The sequence below is a fragment of the Salmo salar genome, chromosome 09, assembly GCF_965601325.2.
Source record: "Salmo salar chromosome 09, fSalSal1, whole genome shotgun sequence".
Lineage (NCBI taxonomy): Eukaryota > Metazoa > Chordata > Actinopteri > Salmoniformes > Salmonidae > Salmo > Salmo salar.
The window spans coordinates 153,191,389-153,211,063 of NC_138299.1; the positions used below are offsets into that span (position 1 = coordinate 153,191,389).

General features: G+C 43.3%; 1 protein-coding gene across 4 annotated transcripts in view; it reads right to left on the bottom strand.

The window, feature by feature from the left end:
• Positions 1 to 833: 833 nt before the first annotated feature.
• LOC106594929 (myelin-associated neurite-outgrowth inhibitor) overlaps positions 834 to 19,675 on the bottom strand; it is a 68,823-nt gene continuing 49,981 nt past the window's right edge. For 3 of the 4 annotated variants that reach the window (XM_082956450.1, XM_082956448.1, XM_082956447.1), the window contains 5 exons: positions 8,261 to 8,433; positions 7,503 to 7,547; positions 7,221 to 7,401; positions 6,787 to 6,922; positions 834 to 1,720 (listed from right to left, as the gene is read on the bottom strand). In XM_082956450.1, the coding sequence (XP_082812576.1) occupies positions 6,807 to 6,922; positions 7,221 to 7,401; positions 7,503 to 7,547; positions 8,261 to 8,433 (515 nt within the window). In that variant the 3' untranslated portion in view covers positions 834 to 1,720; positions 6,787 to 6,806. The remainder of the gene's footprint in view (positions 1,721 to 6,786; positions 6,923 to 7,220; positions 7,402 to 7,502; positions 7,548 to 8,260; positions 8,434 to 19,675) is intronic. The other variant, XM_082956449.1, reaches the window with a different exon arrangement.

Genomic DNA, 19,675 nt, shown 5'->3' on the forward strand with positions numbered 1-19,675 from the left:
CCCCTCCTGACCCACCACTCCCCTCCTCTCCTGACCCACCACTCCCCTCCTCTCCTCTCCTAACCCACCACTCCCCTCCTCTCCTCTCCTGACCCACCACTCCTCTCCTCTCCTCTCCTGACCCACCACTCCTCTCCTCTCCTGACCCACCACTCCTCTCCTCTCCTCTCCTGACCCTTCCCTCCTTTGCCATGTCACCCTGCCCAGTGCTTCCACATGTTCATCAACACACTATCAGTCCGAGTGGTAGTCTAATGTACTGTGTGTGTGTTTAACTGTGTTGGCACACGTTTGATTCCACATATTATTATTTGATTGACATTAAGTGATCCTGCTTTAAGTATGACTTGTGTGTATTTATAGAATTTTGAATGGGACTGAATTGTGTGTCCCAACAAGGTTAGTTAAACAAGACTGTGTATCTGTGTGTGTGTAATTGTGTGACTGTGTGCTTGACCACACATCCTGTACACACATACAGCTATATATATATATATATATATATATATCGGATCTAGTCATTACAGATCTAGTCAGACAGCGGATCTAGTCATTACAGATCTAGTCAGACAGCGGATCTAGACGTTACAGATCTATCTAACAAACAGCTGGAAGACACCCCTTGTTATCAGAAGTGGAAGATAAACTGAAGATCAGAAGGACAGGATGTAAAGAAAAACGACAGGTACGCCGTTCCAACACACAGGATGTAAAGAAAAACGACAGGTACGCCGTTCCAACACACAGGATGTAAAGAAAAACGACAGGTACACTGTTCCAACACACAGGATGTAAAGAAAAACGACAGGTACGCTGTTCCAACACACAGGATGTAAAGAAAAACGACAGGTACGCTGTTCCAACACACAGGATGTAAAGAAAAACGACAGGTACGCTGTTCCAACACACAGGATGTAAAGAAAAACGACAGGTACGCCGTTCCAACACACAGGATATAAAGAAAAACGACAGGTACGCTGTTCCAACACACAGGATGTAAAGAAAAACGACAGGTATGCTGTTCCAACACACAGGATGTAAAGAAAAACGACAGGTACGCTGTTCCAACACACAGGATGTAAAGAAAAACGACAGGTATGCTGTTCCAACACACAGGATGTAAAGAAAAACGACAGGTACGCTGTTCCAACACAGTGCTTTGTTGGAAAGGAAAAGTAAGGGATTAAAACAAATCTAAATAAATTCAATAAAAGCACTGTGCTGATATCTAATGGTTAGAACATTTGGCAGCATAAGCTGGTGATGATGAAGATGGTGATGATGACAGGGATGGAGCAGGACGGGGCCAGTACATTCCCACCACTGACACACAGCAGCACACAGTACACGAGCAGAGCAACAGACACTCGTGATTGGTCAATCACTCTGGAGTTCCAATGATGATGTAAGAATGTAAAAAACAAAACAAGGAAAACAATGTAATGACAAGACATATTGGCGAATCAAAGGAGAAAAAGAAAAGAATCGTTGAGTAAACAATTAAATATCAAGCAGCTTTTGTAAAACCCTAGAGAATGCAGCAAGTGTCCGTTGCTCTTTAGTTTTGTTGTTGCAGACAGGTGTGAGGTTGCCATGGTGACCGTAAGAAGCCTCTGTAACACTTTAGTTTTGTTGTTGTAGACAGATGTGACGTTGCCATGGTGACCATAAGAAGCCTGTGTAAGACTGGAGTAGTTGCATACCATGTCGGACTCCAGATCTGAAACGACAGAGAAAGTGAGAAGACATTGGATTGATTTGAGAGTGGACATTTGGAAATATAAGATGACTTGGAAAGATTCTGAAAAGGTTCCGGGGTGAAAGAGAGAGCGAGAAGGAGAGAAATGAGGAAAGAGAAAGAGAGAAGGAAAGATGAGGAAAGCGAAAGAAAGAGAAAGCGAAAGAAAGAAAGAGAAGGAGAGAAATGAGGTAAGAGAAAGAGAGAGGAGAGAAATGAGGAAAGAGAAAGAAAGAGAAGGTGAGAAATGAGGAAAGAGAAAGAAAGAGAAGGAGAGAAATGAGGAAAGAGAAAGAAAGAGAAGGAGAGAAATGAGGAAAGAAAGAAAGAGGGAGAGAAATGAGGAAAGAAAGAGAAGGAGAGAAATGAGGAAAGAAAGAGAAGGAGAGAAATGAGGAAAGAGAAAGAGAGAGAGAGGAGAGAAATGAGGAAAGAGAAAGAAAGAGAAGGAGAGAAATGAGGAAAGCGAAAGAAAGAGAAGGAGAAAAATTAGGAAAGCGAAAGAAAGAGAAGGAGAGAAATGAGGAAAGCGAAAGAAAGAGAGAGAAGGAGAAATGAGGAAAGCGAAAGAAAGAGAGAAGGAGAGAAATGAGGAAAGAGAAAGAAAGAGAAGGAGAGAAATGAGGAAAGCGAAAGAAAGAGAAGGAGAAAAATTAGGAAAGCGAAAGAAAGAGAAGGAGAGAAATGAGGAAAGAGAAAGAAAGAGAGAGAAGGAGAGAAATGAGGAAAGCGAAAGAAAGAGAGAAGGAGAGAAATGAGGAAAGAGAAGGAGAGAAATGAGGAAAGAAAGAGAGAGGAGAGAAATGAGGAAAGAGAAAGAAAGAGAGGGAGAGAAATGAGGAAAGAGAAAGAAAGAGAAGGAGAGAAATGAGGAAAGAGAAAGAAAGAGAAGGAGAGAAATGAGGAAAGAGAAAGAAAGAAGGAGAGAAATGAGGAAAGAGAAAGAAAGAAGGAGAGAAATGAGGAAAGAAAGAAAGAGGGAGAGAAATGAGGAAAGAAAGAGAAGGAGAGAAATGAGGAAAGCAAAAGAAAGAGAAGGAGAGAAATGAGGAAAGAGAAAGAGAGGAGAGAAATGAGGAAAGAGAAAGAGAGAGAGAGGAGAGAAATGAGGAAAGAGAAAGAAAGAGAAGGAGAGAAATGAGGAAAGCGAAAGAAAGAGAGGAGAGAAATGAGGAAAGCGAAAGAAAGAGAAGGAGAAAAATGAGGAAAGCGAAAGAAAGAGAAGGAGAGAAATGAGGAAAGCGAAAGAAAGAGAGAGGAGAGAAATGAGGAAAGCGAAAGAAAGAGAGAGGAGAGAAATGAGGAAAGCGAAAGAAAGAGAGAGAAGGAGAGAAATGAGGAAAGCGAAAGAAAGAGAGAAGGAGAGAAATGAGGAAAGAGAAGGAGAGAAATGAGGAAAGAGAAAGAGAGAAGGAGAGAAATGAGGACAGAGAAAGAGAGAAGGAGAGAAATGAGGAAAACGAAAGAAAGAGGAGAGAAATGAGGAAAACGAAAGAAAGAGAAGGAGAGAAATGAGGAAAGCGAAAGAGAGAGAGAGGAGAGAAATGAGGAAAGAGAAAGAGGAGAGAAATGAGGAAAGCGAAAGAGAGAGAGAGGAGAGAAATGAGGAAAGAGAAAGAGGAGAGAAATGAGGAAAGAGAGAGAAAGAGAGAAATGAGGAAAGAGAAGGAGAAATGAGGAAAGCAAAAGAGAGAGGAGAGAAATGAGGAAAGCGAAAGAAAGAGAAGGAGAGAAATGAGGAAAGCGAAAGAAAGAGAGAGGAGAGAAATGAGGAAAGAGAAAGAGGAGAGAAATGAGGAAAGCGAAAGAAAGAGAAGGAGAGAAATGAGGAAAGTGAAAGAAAGAGAAGGAGAGAAATGAGGAAAGAGAAAGAGAGAGAGAGGAGAGAAATGAGGAAAGAGAAAGAAAGAGAAGGAGAGAAATGAGGAAAGCGAAAGAAAGAGAAGGAGAGAAATGAGGAAAGAGAAAGAGAGGAGAGAAATGAGGAAAGCGAAAGAAAGAGAGAGGAGAGAAATGAGGAAAGCGAAAGAAAGAGAAGGGGAGAAATGAGGAAAGCGAAAGAAAGAGAAGGAGAGAAATGAGGAAAGAGAAAGAGAGGAGAGAAATGAGGAAAGCGAAAGAAAGAGAGAGGAGAGAAATGAGGAAAGCGAAAGAAAGAGAAGGGGAGAAATGAGGAAAGAGAAGGAGAGAAATGAGGAAAGAAAGAGAGAAGGAGAGAAATGAGGAAAGAGAGAGGAGAGAAATGAGGAAAACGAAAGAAAGAGAAGGAGAGAAATGAGGAAAACGAAAGAAAGAGAAGGAGAGAAATGAGGAAAACGAAAGAAAGAGAAGGAGAGAAATGAGGAAAGCGAAAGAGAGAGAAGGAGAGAAATGAGGAAAGCGAAAGAGAGAGAGAGGAGAGAAATGAGGAAAGAGAGAGAAAGGAGAGAAATGAGGAAAGAGAGAGAAAGAGAGGAGAGAAATGAGGAAAGAGAAGGAGAAATGAGGAAAGCAAAAGAGAGAGGAGAGAAATGAGGAAAGCGAAAGAAAGAGAAGGAGGGAAATGAGGAAAGCGAAAGAAAGAGAGAGGAGAGAAATGAGGAAAGACAAAGAGGAGAGAAATGAGGAAAGCGAAAGAAAGAAGGAGAGAAATGAGGAAAGCGAAAGAAAGAGAAGGAGAGAAATGAGGAAAGAGAAGGAGAGAAATGAGGAAAGAGAGAGGAGAGAAATGAGGAAAGCGAAAGAAAGAGAAGGAGAGAAATGAGGAAAGCGAAAGAAAGAGAGAGAAGGAGAGAAATGAGGAAAGCGAAAGAGAGAGAGAGAAGGAGAGAAATGAGGAAAGCGAAAGAGAGAGAGGAGAGAAATGAGGAAAGCGAAAGAAAGAAGGAGAGAAATGAGGAAAGCGAAAGAAAGAGAGAGAAGGAGAGAAATGAGGAAAGCGAAAGAGAGAGAGGGAGAGAAATGAGGAAAGCGAAAGAGAGAGAGGGAGAGAAATGAGGAAAGCAAAAGAGAGAGAGGAGAGAAATGAGGAAAGCGAAAGAAAGAGAGAGAAGGAGAGAAATGAGGAAAGCGAAAGAAAGAGAGAAGGAGAGAAATGAGGAAAGCGAAAGAAAGAGAAGGAGAGAAATGAGGAAAGCGAAAGAAAGAGAAGGAGAGAAATGAGGAAAGCGAAAGAAAGGAGAGAAATGAGGAAAGCGAAAGAAAGGAGAGAAATGAGGAAAGCGAAAGAAAGAGAGAGGAGTGATGAAAGAGGAAAGCGAAAGAAAGAGGAGAGAAATGAGGAAAGAGAAGGAGAGAAATGAGGAAAGAAAGAGAGAAGGAGAGAAATGAGGAAAGCGAAAGAGAGAAGGAGAGAAATGAGGAAAGCGAAAGAAAGAGAAGGAGAGAAATGAGGAAAGAGAAAGAAAGAAGGAGAGAAATGAGGAAAGCGAAAGAAAGAGGAGAGAAATGAGGAAAGCGAAAGAAAGAGAAGGAGAGAAATGAGGAAAGAGAAGGAGAGAAATGAGGAAAGAGAGAGGAGAGAAATGAGGAAAGCGAAAGAAAGAGAAGGAGAGAAATGAGGAAAGCGAAAGAAAGAGAGAGAAGGAGAGAAATGAGGAAAGCGAAAGAGAGAGAGAAGGAGAGAAATGAGGAAAGCGAAAGAGAGAGAGGAGAGAAATGAGGAAAGCGAAAGAAAGAAGGAGAGAAATGAGGAAAGCGAAAGAAAGAGAGAGAAGGAGAGAAATGAGGAAAGCGAAAGAAAGAGAGAAGGAGAGAAATGAGGAAAGCGAAAGAAAGAGAGAGGAGAGAAATGAGGAAAGCGAAAGAAAGAGAAGGAGAGAAATGAGGAAAGCGAAAGAAAGAGAAGGAGAGAAATGAGGAAAGCGAAAGAAAGAAGGAGAGAAATGAGGAAAGCAAAAGAAAGAGAGAGGAGTGATGAAAGAGGAAAGCGAAAGAAAGAGAGGAGAGAAATGAGGAAAGCGAAAGAAAGAGGAGAGAAATGAGGAAAGAGAAGGAGAGAAATGAGGAAAGAAAGAGAGAAGGAGAGAAATGAGGAAAGCGAAAGAGAGAAGGAGAGAAATGAGGAAAGCGAAAGAAAGAGAAGGAGAGAAATGAGGAAAGAGAAAGAAAGGAGAGAAATGAGGAAAGCGAAAGAAAGAGAAGGAGAGAAATGAGGAAGAGAGAAAGAGAAGGAGAGAAATGAGGAAAGCGAAAGAAAGAGGAGAGAAATGAGGAAAGCGAAAGAAAGAGAAGGAGAGAAATGAGGAAAGAAGGAGAGAAATGAGGAAAGAAAGAGAGAAGGAGAGAAATGAGGAAAGCGAAAGCGAGGAGAGAAATGAGGAAAGAGAAAGAGAGAAGGAGAGAAATGAGGAAAGAGAAAGAGAGGAGAGAAATTAGTAAAGAGAAAGAGAGGGAGAGGAGAGAAATGAGGAAAGAGAAAGATAGAGAGGAGAGAAATGAGGAAAGCGAAAGAAAGATTCGGAGAGAAATGAGGAAAGAGAAAGAGAGGAGAGAAATGAGGAAAGAGAAAGAGGAGAGAAATGAGGAAAGAGAAAGCGAGGAGAGAAATGAGGAAAGAGAAAGAAAGAAGGAGAGAAATGAGGAAAGAGAAAGAAAGGAGAGAAATGAGGAAAGAGAAAGAGAGAGAGGAGAGAAATGAGGAAAGCGAAAGAAAGAGTAGGAGAGAAATGAGGAAAGCGAAAGAAAGAGTAGGAGAGAAATGAGGAAAGCGAAAGAAAGAGAAGGAGAGAAATGGGGAAAGAGAAAGAGAGGAGAGAAATGAGGAAAGAGAAAGCGAGGAGAGAAATGAGGAAAGAGAAATAAAGAAGGAGAGAAATGAGGAAAGAGAAAGAGAGAGGAGAGAAATGAGGAAAGAGAAAGAGAGAGAGGAGAGAAATGAGGAAAGCGAAAGAAAGAGAAGGAGAGAAATGAGGAAAGAGAAAGAGAGGAGAGAAATGAGGAAAGAGAAAGAGGAGAGAAATGAGGAAAGAGAAAGAAAGAAGGAGAGAAATGAGGAAAGAGAAAGAAAGGAGAGAAATGAGGAAAGAGAAACAGAGAGCTAGTAAAGGAGTGCTAGTCCCATGACTTACTTCTCGTGGGGTGGGGGGGTCTACCAGTGGGGAGGGACATAGCTGTAACCAGGTGTGCCCTGGGGCCGGTACTGTGGCATGGTGACGTGTTGGTGCGTTCCCAGCTGAGCGTGCTGAGGCGTGGTCAACAGGGTTCCTACAGGACGACACACAAATCATTATCGTTGGATGTCATTTTGTCACTATTGTTTTGACCGCAGCACTGTGGTCAATATGGCACCGACCAAAACTAATACAACTTACACCAAAAAAACACTCAATAGCAATATAATCATTTTAGCATAACTTAAGCATAATCAGTTTAGCATAACTTAAGCATAATCAGTTTAGCATAGGAAATGAAATCATTCAAAAAGGTATTTAATATGAAAATATCTTCAACGTTTAACAACACATGCTGTAGATACATCAGATTCCTCAGTCATCAACCCGACCTGCACTCATAGCCATGGTGGTCCCGGCAACCATCCCCATGGCAGCCATTCCGTTGTTTCTAGGGGCTTGGACCGGGGCGGGGTAGAGGGCTGAGGGAAGGCTGTTTGGCTGAACCACTGTGGTGTGGTGGATTACATGTGGCTGAGGCTGAGCAGCATACACAGGCTGGGTGTAATACGCCTACAGACACAGAGACAGAGGTTAGAGTGTGTCTGTGGTAGAGTGTGTCTGTGTTAGTGTGTGTTTATGTGTGTGTACATGTGAGTAGTGTGTTGATTTACATAGGGCTGAGCCGCATACACTGGCTGGCCATAATACGCTGCTGCCTACAGGGAGACAGAGAGAGAGGTTAGGGTGTGTGTGTGTGTGTGTGTGTGTGTGTGTGTTTTTTTACCAGTACATAAAGTTTCTGCTGAGGGTAGACATTGAGGGGTGTGTGTGTGTGTGTGTGTGTGTGTGTGTGTGTGTGTGTGTGTGTGTGTGTGTGTGTGTGTGTGTTTACCAGTACATAAAGTTTCTGCTGAGGGTAGACATTGAGGGAGTAGGGTGTGTGTGTGTGTGTGTGTGTGTGTGTGTGTGTGTGTGTGTGTGTGTGTGTGTGTTTACCAGTACATAAAGGTTCTACTGAGGGTAGACATTGAGGGAGAAGGGTGTGTGTGTGTGTGTGTGTGTGTGTGTGTGTGTGTGTGTGTGTGTGTGTGTGTGTGTGCGTGTGTGTTTACCAGTACATAAAGGTTCGACTGAGGGTAGCAGTTGGTGGAGTAGGGTGTGTGTGTGTGTGTGTGTGTGTGTGTGTGTGTGTGTGTGTGTGTGTGTGTGTGTGTGTGTGTGTGTGTTTACGTTGAGGGAGTAGGGTGTGTGTGTGTGTGTGTGTGTGTGTGTGTTTACATTGAGGGAGTAGGGTGTGTGTGTGTGTGTGTGTGTGTGTGTGTGTGTGTGTTTACATTGAGGGAGTAGGGTGTGTGTGTGTGTGTGTGTGTGTGTGTGTGTGTGTTTACGTTGAGGGAGTAGGGTGTGTGTGAAGGGTATGTGTACTTACCTGTGCATATAAGTTCTGCAGGTTCTGCATGCTCTGCATGCTCTGCTGGGGGTAGGCACTTCTGATGGGGTACATGGCTGTTTGGTAGGGGTTGGGGGAGGGGGAGTAGGGTGGGGGGGCTCCGTTCATCTGGGTGGGGGGCACTTTATATGGAGTACCCGCTGTTGTGTACCCTCCCACACACACACACACACACACACACACACACACACACACACACACACACACACACACACACACACACACACACACACACACACACACACACACACAGAGAGAGAGAGAGAAGCAACATAAGTCCAACAGCCAAGACACATGTATCAGGGTAACACAGCCTTCCTCTCAGTCCTAATGAGGTACCATAGCACAGTATTCATTTTGTCAACAAACAATGTGACTAAAATATTCGTCAAACACACATTTTTCCAGTGGCAATTGAAGACACTATTACTGACTAAATAGACCCAGAAAATAAACGATAACTAAACAAAAATTATTTTTCATTTCTGTTGACTAAAAATAGAGACAAAACTATCTCTGACTAAATCTGCCGATTAAGTCTACCCGCACTACGTTTTATTTATTTATATCGTGACGCGCCGCATTTTACATTCATAAAGCCGTTGTAAAACAAGGCTACTTGCGGACCAGATCGTTAACCATTTGTTTAGTGCTACACCTTGTTCAGTCATGTTACCTCATTAGCTAGCTATGGCTAACAACCTGGGCTGAACGTGGCCCTGGCAACATTACCAGTAGTCTACTGAACGTAGTCATGGCAACATTACCAGTAGTCTACTGAACGTAGTCATGGCAACATTACCAGTAGTCTACTGAACGTAGTCATGGCAACATTACCAGTAGTCTACTGAACGTAGTCATGGCAACATTACCAGTAGTCTACTGAACGTAGTCATGGCAACATTACCAGTAGTCTACTGAACGTAGTCATGGCAACATTACCAGTAGTCTACTGAACGTAGTCATGGTAACATTACCAGTAGTCTACTGAACGTAGTCATGGTAACATTACCAGTAGTCTACTGAACGTAGTCATGGCAACATTACCAGTAGTCTACTGAACGTAGTCATGGCAACATTACCAGTAGTCTACTGAACGTAGTCATGGCAACATTACCAGTAGTCTACTGAACGTAGTCATGGCAACATTAACAGTAGTCTACTAAATGTAGTCATGGCAACATTACCAGTAGTCTACTGAACGTAGTCATGGCAACATTACCAGTAGTCTACTAAACGTAGTCATGGCAACATTACCAGTAGTCTACTGAACGTAGTCATGGCAACATTACCAGTAGTCTACTAAACGTAGTCATGGCAACATTACCAGTAGCCTACTGAACGTGGCCCTGGTATTCGGACAAGGCTATGTATGCACATGGAAGTCAGTTATTTAATGTTTACTATAGGTTAATGAGGCAATACAAATCTGATGACGAAAATGAAAGGGAATTTAGTTGACTAAAATGGCCCACTTTTTGTCATTGACAATAACTAGACAATCGTTATTAAAATGACAAAAATGTGACTTGATATTTTAGTCAAAATGACTAAAACCAGAATAAATCTAAAAATATATAACACTGTCATCAGTCAGCATATGACTAGTCAGTGTCTCCTCCTAGTGGTGATAGAGCCTCATCACTACAGTCTCCTCCTAGTGGTAGAGCCTCATCACTACAGTCTCCTCCTAGTGGTAGAGCCTCATCATTACAGTCTCCTCCTAGTGGTAGAGCCTCATCACTACAGTCTCCTCCTCGTGGTAGAGCCTCATCATTACAGTCTCCTAGTGGTAGAGCCTCATCACTACAGTCTCCTCCTAGTGGTAGAGCCTCATCACTACAGTCTCCTCCTAGTGGTAGAGCCTCATCACTACAGTCTCCTCCTAGTGATAGTGCCTCATCACTACAGTCTCCTAGTGGTAGAGCCTCATCATTACAGTCTCCTCCTAGTGATAGTGCCTCATCACTACAGTCTCCTAGTGGTAGAGCCTCATCATTACAGTCTCCTCCTAGTGATAGTGCCTCATCACTACAGTCTCCTAGTGGTAGAGCCTCATCATTACAGTCTTCTATACATCCTGCTTTGTCACCTAGCTCCCCACCCACATACCACTAGGCTATTGTACTGTTTACATTTGGTGCATGTCAACAGTCCTATATCCTCTAATAGTCCTTCCTTTATATGCACTGCACTAATGGACCAAGACTGGTAGAAGGCTTAAAGGAGAAGTTCCTTTTTACAACCAAACCTCCATTTTTTATGTAAATAGAATATTACAGATGGGTACAGAAACCTTTTCTGTGATTTCACATGTTTTAGGGAAACCTACCCCAAACAGCAAATCAATTCATCATCCTCGTTATGGTAACTGCAGGTAACTGCCAAAATAAAGGAAACACCAATATAAAGTGTCTTAACAGGGCGTTGGGCCACCAGGAGCCGCCAGAGCAGCTTCAATGCGCCTTGGCATAGATTCTACAAGTGTCTGGAACTTCCTGTGTGGAAGCACCCCATGCTTTCAATATACTTGTATCGCTCATTTAGTGTTTTGTTTATTTTGGCAGTCATCTGAAGAATGGACGGAGAGGTAAATGGAATGTAACGTTGCGGATAAAGTTTTGAAAGGCAACATCTAAAAGACCTGCATCACTATTTCTAAAATAACGTTTTGGGGTGTTTTTGAGCTGGACCCTTCCATAACATGCCATTTACACGGTGCATGACCTGGGTAGGAGCTCACCGGAGCGGAGTGCCGGCACCTCAGATTTTCTACTGCTTGAGCTCCTGTTCCTCTCAAAAGGCATTGTGGCGCTCCTGCACCTCAATATAAACAGCACCGGCACCCAATATGAGTCCCAGCACCTATTTCAGTCCAAGGCAAGCACTGCATTTACAGTGCATTTGGAAAGTATTCAGACCCCTTCCCTTTTTCCACATTTTGTTACGTTACATCCTTATTCCAACATTTTTTATTTTTTTAAATTTTTTATATCCTCATCAATCTACACACAATACCCCATAATGACAAAGCGAAAACAGGTTTTTAGCAAATGTATTAAAAATAAAAACAGAAATACCTTATTTACAAACGTATTCAGACCCTTTGCCATGAGACTTGAAATTGAGCTCAGGTGCATCCTGTTTCCATTGATCATCCTTGAGATGTTTCTTCAACTTGACTTTACCTGTTGTAAATTCAATTGATTGGACATGATTTGGAAAGGCACACACCAGTCTATATAAGGTCCCACAGTTGGTTTTTGCTCTGACATGCACTGTCAAGGTCAAAGGAATTGTCCGTAGAGCTCCAAGACAGGATTATGTCGAGGCACAGATCTGGGGAAGGGTACCAAAACATTTCTGCAGCATTGAAGGTCCCAAAGAACACATCATTCTTAAATGGAAGAAGTTTGGAACTACCAAGACTCTTCCTAGAGGTGGCCACACAGCCAAACTGAGCAATCTGGGGAGAAGGGTCTTGGTCAGGGAGGAACCCGATTGTTACTCTCCCAGAGCTCCAGAGTTCCTCTGTGGAGATGGGAGAACCTTCCAGAAGGAGAAGCATCTCTGTAGCACTTTATGGTAGTGGCCAGATGGAAGCCACTCCTCAGTAAGAGGCACATGACAGCCTGCTTGGAGTTTGCCAAAAGGCACCTAAAGGACTCTCAGACCATGAGAAGCAAGATTCTCTGGTCTGATGAAACCAAGACTGAACTCTTTGGCCTGAATGCCAAGGGTGACATCTGGAGGAAACCTGGCACCATCCCTACGGTGAAGCATGGTGGTGGCAGCATCATGCTGTGGGGATGTTTTTCAGTGGTAGGGACTGGGAGACTAGTCAGGATCGAGGGAAAGATGAAAGGGGCGAAGGTTCACCTTCCAACAGGACAACGACCCTAAGCACACAGCCAAGACAACGCAGGAGTGGCTTCTGGACAAGTCTCTGAATGTCCTTGAGTGCTCAGCCTAAGCCTGGACTTGAACCCGATCAAACATCTCTGGAGACACCTGAAAATAGCTGTGCAGCAATGCTCCACATCCAACCTGACAGAGCTTGAGAGGATCTGCAGAGAAGAATGGGAGAAACTCCCCAAATACAGGTGTGCCAAGCCTGTAGCGTCATACCCAAGAAGACTCGAGGCTGTAATCACTGCCAAAGGTGCTTCAACAAAGTACTGAGCAAAGGGTGTGAAAACGTACGTAAATGTAATTTAACTTTTTATACATTTGCAAACATTTGACAAAAAAAACTGTTTTTTCTTTGTCATTATGGGGTATTGTGTGTAGATTAACGAGGAACATATTTTTTTCAGCAATTTTAGAATAAGGCTGTAAAGTAACAAAATGTGGAAAAAGTCAAGGGGTCTGAATACCTTCCGAATAGCACTGTATGTACCACACACACACACACACACACACACACACACACACACACACACACACACACACACACACACACACACACACACACACACACACACACACACAACCGCTCCTCTTTCGGAATGTATTCAGACCCCTTCCCTTTATCCACATTTTGTTATGTTACAGCCTTTTCAAAAATGGATTAAATAACAAATCTACACCCAACACCCCATTCCAAAGCAATTTGAATGGAATTGCTGGAGACAGAGAAACTGCTCGCGCATGCTGCAATTCAACGCAACAATATTGGAGGGATAAGCTGTTTTAAAACTCTGCAGCTGCAAAAATATAAATATCTTTACAATAAAACAATTAGGTGAGCCCCGAAAGCCAGATGGAGATGTATAAATTAGACGTGTATTTGGTCCTTATATTACTGTAGAATAGACCACGCCGCAGCAAATGTAGGTCAACCTGTCACAAGAAAACAAGTTACAATGAGATGATCGCTCTACATGCATTGTGAACTGTGCTTCATACTGAGATGAGCCGTCTGTCTGTCCCCAACGTGAGAAGAGCTGTCTGTCCCCAACATGACATGGGCTGTCTGTCCCCAACATGACATGGGCTGTCTGTCCCCAACATGACATGGGCTGTCTGTCCCCAACATGACATGGGCTGTCTGTCCCCAACATGACATGCCTGTCCCCAACATGAGCGTAGATGATTGATCTTGCAGAGAGAAGACCGCAGAGAGGCAAGATTTAGACATTGCATATAATTTAACAGTTCCATTTCACGTCATGCTGTTGATATAATTTATTATAATTTACCGGTTTCTCGCAGTTATTTATCCCGGGAAACGGGAGTGGTTTTGGGCAGTAAATCTCAGTAACCGGGTTCCTGCCATTCAACCCTACTCTATACCTTTGTTTAGTACTTTAAGTGTAGTACTCTGCTAGAACCACCAGGGGGCAGCTGACTTGTGTACTACTCTAATAAAACCACAAGGGGGCAGCTGACTTGTGTACTACTCTAATAAAACCACAAGGTGGGCAGCTGACTTGTGTAGTACTCTGCTAGAACCACCAGGAGGCAGCTGACTTGTGTACCTCTCTAATAAAACCACAAGGGGGCAGCTGACTTGTGTAGTACTCTAATATAACCACAAGGGGGCAGCTGACTTGTGTACTACTCTAATATAACCACCAGGGGGCAGCTGACTTGTGTACTACTCTAATATAACCACCAGGGGGCAGCTGACTTGTGTACTACTCTAATAGAACCACCAAGGGGCAGCTGACTTGTGTACTACTCTGCTAGAACCACCAGGGGGCAACTGACTTGTGTACTACTCTATATGTAGTACTCTGATAGAACCACCAAGGGGCAGCTGACCCGTGTAGTACTCTAATATAACCACAAGGGGGCAGCTGACTTGTGTAGTACTCTAATATAACCACCAGGGGGCAGCTGACTTGTGTACTATATATGTAGTACTCTGATAGAACCACCAGGGGGCAGGTGACTACTCTATAAACAGGGTTTACAACCTTTTCTAGCATGAGAGCTACTTTTAAAAATGAAACATGTCCCGAGCTACAACATTTTTTCTAGCTTTCAAATAGGCACATTCTTCTCTTCTCCTCTCCTCTCCCCTCCCCTGGGTCCTTAGTGTACAAGAGAAAGTAGTGCACGGTTTTCTGTCAATATACATGGTAAAATAATGGTTAATAAATAACTAAGGGGGGCCTATACAATCTGGGATTTCCCCAAATTATGTTCAGTTAAAATGTTCCTGGTTTAAGATTTTGTTTTTCACTCTCAAAATTACAATTGTTCATAGAGAATTGTTTTGGGGACATGTTCTGTGTCCATTTCAATGCTTAAATCACATCAGAACACAATTTTATTTATTTTGGTCTGGAAGAAAACGTTCATATTTTTTTTTATTTAACCTTTATTTAACTAGGCAACTCAGTTAAGAACACATTTTTTTCCAATGATGGCCTAGGAACACCATCTGTAGCCAGTTGGTGTGAGTTGACAGACACTTCCCCAAAACCTTCTTAATTAAATGTTAACTGCAAATTTATTATACCTGCACATTCCTCACTCGCTAGATGTGAAATTAAAGGGCTCCCGAGTGGCGCAGCATCTCAGTGCAAGAGGCATCACTGCAGTCCCTGGTTCGAATCTAGGCTGCGTCACATCCGGCCGTGATTGGGAGTCCCATAAGGTGGCCCAGCGTTGTCCGGGTTTGGCTGGGGTAGGCCGTCATTGTAAATAAGAATTTGTTCTTAACTGACTTGCCTAGTTAAATAAAGGTAAAATAAAAAAATAGACAAACGTACATATATCACAGACAGCCAGGGGCAATATTGCTGTAAATTAATTGGCAGATATTGTGTTAGGTTTGGCTTTAGTGGCTAACCAGGGGTGGGATAATGTCAATGTTGCATAAATTAGATAGAAACTGTGAGCTTGCGTTGTCTGATACTTGTGAGATTTGTTTATGACAGTTTTCAGTGGAAAAGATAAAGAATGTAATGTATTTTCAGAATTGCTTGGCTAGCTACTCATATGTTGGCTGCGAGTTACTGGTAGCACCCGATCAACCTGTTGGAGACCCCTGATCTACAGTTGAAGTGGGAAGTTTACATACACCTAGGTTGGAGTCATTAAAACTCGTTTTTCAACCAACAAACTATAGTTTTGGCAAGTCGGTTAGGACATCTACTTTGTGCATGACACAAGTCATTTTTCAAACAACTGTTCACAAACAGATTATTTCACTTATAATTCACTGTATCACAATTCCAGTGGGTCAGAAATGTACATACACTAAGTTGACTGTGCCTTTAAACAGCTTGGAAAATTCCATAAAATGATGTCATGGCTTTAGAAGCTTCTCATAGTCTAATTGAAATCATTTGAGTCAATTGGAGGTGTACCTGTGGATGTATTTCAAGGCCTACCTTCAAACTCAGTGCCTCTTTGCTTGACATCATGGGAAAATAAAAAGAAATCAGCCAAGACCTCAGAAAAAGAATTGTAGACTTCCACAAGTCTGGTTCATCCTTGGGAGCAATTTCCAAACGCCTGAATGTACCACGTTCATCTGTACAAACAATAGTACGCAAGTATAAACACCATGGGACCACGCAGCCGTCATACCGCTCAGGAAGGAGACACGTTCTGTCTCCTAAACATGAACGTACTTTGGTGCAAAAAGTGCAAATCAATCCCAGAACAACAGCAAAGGACCTTGTGAAGATGCTGGAGCAAACAGGTACAAAGATATCTATATCCACAGTAAAACTAGTCCTATATCGACATAACCTGAAAGGCCGCTCAGCAAGGAAGAAGCCACTGCTCCAAAACTGCCATAAAAAAGCCAGACTACGGTTTGCAACTCCACATGGGGACAAAGATCGTACTTTTTAGAGAAATGTCCTCTGGTCTGATGAAACAAAAATGGAACTGTTTGGCCATAATATGCATCGACTGGTGCACTTCACAAAATAGATGGCATCATGAGGTAGGAAAATTATGTGGATATATTGAAGCAACATCTCAAGACATCAGTCAGGAAGTTAAAGCTTGGTCGCAAATGGGTCTTCCAAATGAACAATGACCCCAAGCATACTTCCAAAGTTGTGGAAAAATGGCTTAAAGACAACAAAGTCAAGGTATTGGAGTGGCCATCACAAAGCCCTGACCTCAATCCTATAGAAAACTTGTGGGCATAACTGAAAAAGCGTGTGCGAGCAAGGAGGCCTACAAACCTGACTCAGTTACACCAGCTCTGTCAGGAGGAATGGGCCAAAATTCACCCAACTTATTGTGGGAAGCTTGTGGAAGGCTACCCAAAACGTTTGACCCAAGTTAAACAATTTAAAGGCAATTCTACCAAATACTAATTGAGTGTATGTATGTAAACTTCTGACCCACTGGGAATGTGATGAAAGAAATAAAAGCTGAAATAAATAAATCATTCTCTCTACTATTATTCTGACATTTCACATTCTTATAATAAAGTGGTGATCCTAACTGACCTAAAACAGGGAATTCTTACGTGGATTAAATGTCAGGAATTGCGAAAAACTAAGTTTAAATGTATTTGGCTAAAGTGTATGTAAACTTCCGACTTCAACTGTATACCTTTGTGTAGTACTCTGTTAGAACCACCAGGGGGCAGATGAAGGTCATTCAGTAAAGTGCTGCTCTGCTCAGAGGCTTCTTGAACACAGAGCCAAGGACACAGGAACAAAGAGAGAGATGCTGAGGAGCTCCAGTATGCATCACCATCAACCAGCTCTGAAAGGCAGCATCAGCGTACAGCCGATACCAATCTGTGTTATTGTGTCCAGTCTGAAGGCCATGGGTGAATGAATAGTATGTGGACAATGTATTAATCACGACGCTGCCCTCTAAAATTGACTTGAGGGCGTAGTCTATTCAGAACGTTGAAGTCTAGTGCTGAAAACATGAAGTCCTCATGTAACCCACCAGAAAATCACTAGGGCCAGAAAGTGGAGACGGACCAAAAGGTGGAGACGGACCAAAAGGTGGAGACAGGCCAGAAGGTGGAGACAGGCCAGAAGGTGGAGACGAGACAAGGTTATGTTGGCTTTAGATTCCGGGAAAAGAAAAGGAAAAGCCACTAGTAGCTCCGACGCAATCATTTATATTCACCAACGTTTAAACAGGAAGCTGTTCATTTATATTCACCAACGTTTAAACAGGAAGCTGTTCATTTATATTCACCAACGTTTAAACAGGAAGCTGTTCATTTATATTCACCAACGTTTAAACAGGAAGCTGTTCATTTATATTCACCAACGTTTAAACAGGAAGCTGTTCATTTATATTGACCAACGTTTAAACAGGAAGCTGTTAATTTATATTGACCAACGTTTAAACAGGAAGCTGTTCATTTATATTCACCAACGTTTCAACAGGAAGCTGTCTTCATTAGGGTGGCTTTAGATTACTACCAAACAACGGAACATCCTTTGCCAAACCTTGGACACTGAATCACCCGAACACCATACTGATGTTCTAGTCGAATGGGCCTGCTGTTCCACTAACACAGTGCGTGTATGTGTGTGTGGAGCATGAGGACCACTGCTAGCCCAGCTGCTGTGAAGACAGACCGAGGGACAGACCCTTTCACCAGTGAGCCTGTCAGTCAGACTACAGTCACTATCACTCCGAGACCTTCAGAAAATATACTGGCCAGCAATGCATTTACCTCCTACCTCCTACCTAGAGCAGGGATGGGCAACTTTGATGGGGGTGGGGTCCACAAACAAGCTGAACTCATCATGAGGGGCCGCAGTTGCTTGTGTGTCTGTGGGTACCTACACCATACCGCCTCCACCACACACATTGAGATCCAATTTCTTTTAGCTTCCCCCTTCTTGACAGCAGACAGTCATTTTTACACTTTAGAGTTAATTTTGGGAAAATCTACACACTTTGCCATGGGGTGCAGTGAACATTTTGCCATTTTATAACTAATTTCCTGCAATTCTACACATTTTGACATAAGGTGGAGAGAAATGTTTGCCGTTTTTAATATGATATCTGAGTGAGACTGACTAACAAAATCAATGAGGAACCCTGGACCATGATTACTAAGTTTAGAGAGCTGGCCGCTAGACTAATTTACCAATCTAGTTATGTTTGCTGACACGGGCTAATTGAGTAACTATCAGTGACTGACATGAGAGAAAAACTGATAATGCAAACCAAATATCCTACTATACTAACATGCAAACAGTAAATTGAGACCCAAACTGAGCAAATTGACAGCTCCAGCAGTAACCCTACCTCCTAGAGCTAGCTGACAGCTCCAGCAGTAACTCTACCCCCTAGAGCTAGCTGACAGCTCCAGCAGTAACCCTACCTCCTAGAGCTAGCTGACAGCTCCAGCAGTAACCCTACCTCCTAGAGCTAGCTGACAGCTCCAGCAGTAACCCTACCTCCTACAGCTAGCTGACAGCTCCAGCAGTAACCCTACCCCCTAGAGCTAGCTGACAGCTCCAGCAGTAACCCTACCTCCTAGAGCTAGCTGACAGCTCCAGCAGTAACCCTACCTCCTAGAGTTAGCTGACAGCTCCAGCAGTAACCCTACCTCCTAGAGCTAGCTGACAGCTCCAGCAGTAACCCTACCTCCTAGAGCTAGCTGACAGCTCCATCAGTAACCCTACCTCCTAGAGCTTGCTGACAGCTCCAGCAGTAACCCTACCTCCTACAGCTAGCTGACAGCTCCAGCAGTAACCCTACCTCCTACAGCTAGCTGACAGGTACAATAGTAACCCTACCTCCTAGAGCTAGCTGACAGCTCCAGCAGTAACCCTACCTCCTACAGCTAGCTGACAGGTACAATAGTAACCCTACCTCCTAGAGCTAGCTGACAGCTCCAGCAGTAACCCTACCTCCTACAGCTAGCTGACAGGTACAATAGTAACCCTACCTCCTAGAGCTAGCTGACAGCTCCAGCAGTAACCCTACCTCCTACAGCTAGCTGACAGGTACAATAGTAACCCTACCTCCTAGAGCTAGCTGACAGCTCCAGCAGTAACCCTACCTCCTAGAGCTAGCTGACAGCTCCAGCAGTAACCCTACCTCCTAGAGCTAGCTGACAGGTACAGCAGTAACCCTACCCCCTAGAGCTAGCTGACAGCTCCAGCAGTAACCCTACCTCCTAGAGCTAGCTGACAGCTCCAGCAGTAACTCTACCTCCTAGAGCTAGCTGACAGCTCCAGCAGAAACACTACCTCCTAGAGCTAGCTGACAGCTCCAGCAGTAACCCTACCTCCTAGAGCTAGCTGACAGCTCCAGCAGTAACCCTACCTCCTACAGCTAGCTGACAGGTACAGCAGTAACCCTACCTCCTAGAGCTAGCTGACAGCTCCAGCAGTAACCCTACCCCCTAGAGCTAGCTGACAGCTCCAGCAGTAACCCTACCTCCTAGAGCTAGCTGACAGCTCCATCAGTAACTCTACCTCCTAGAGC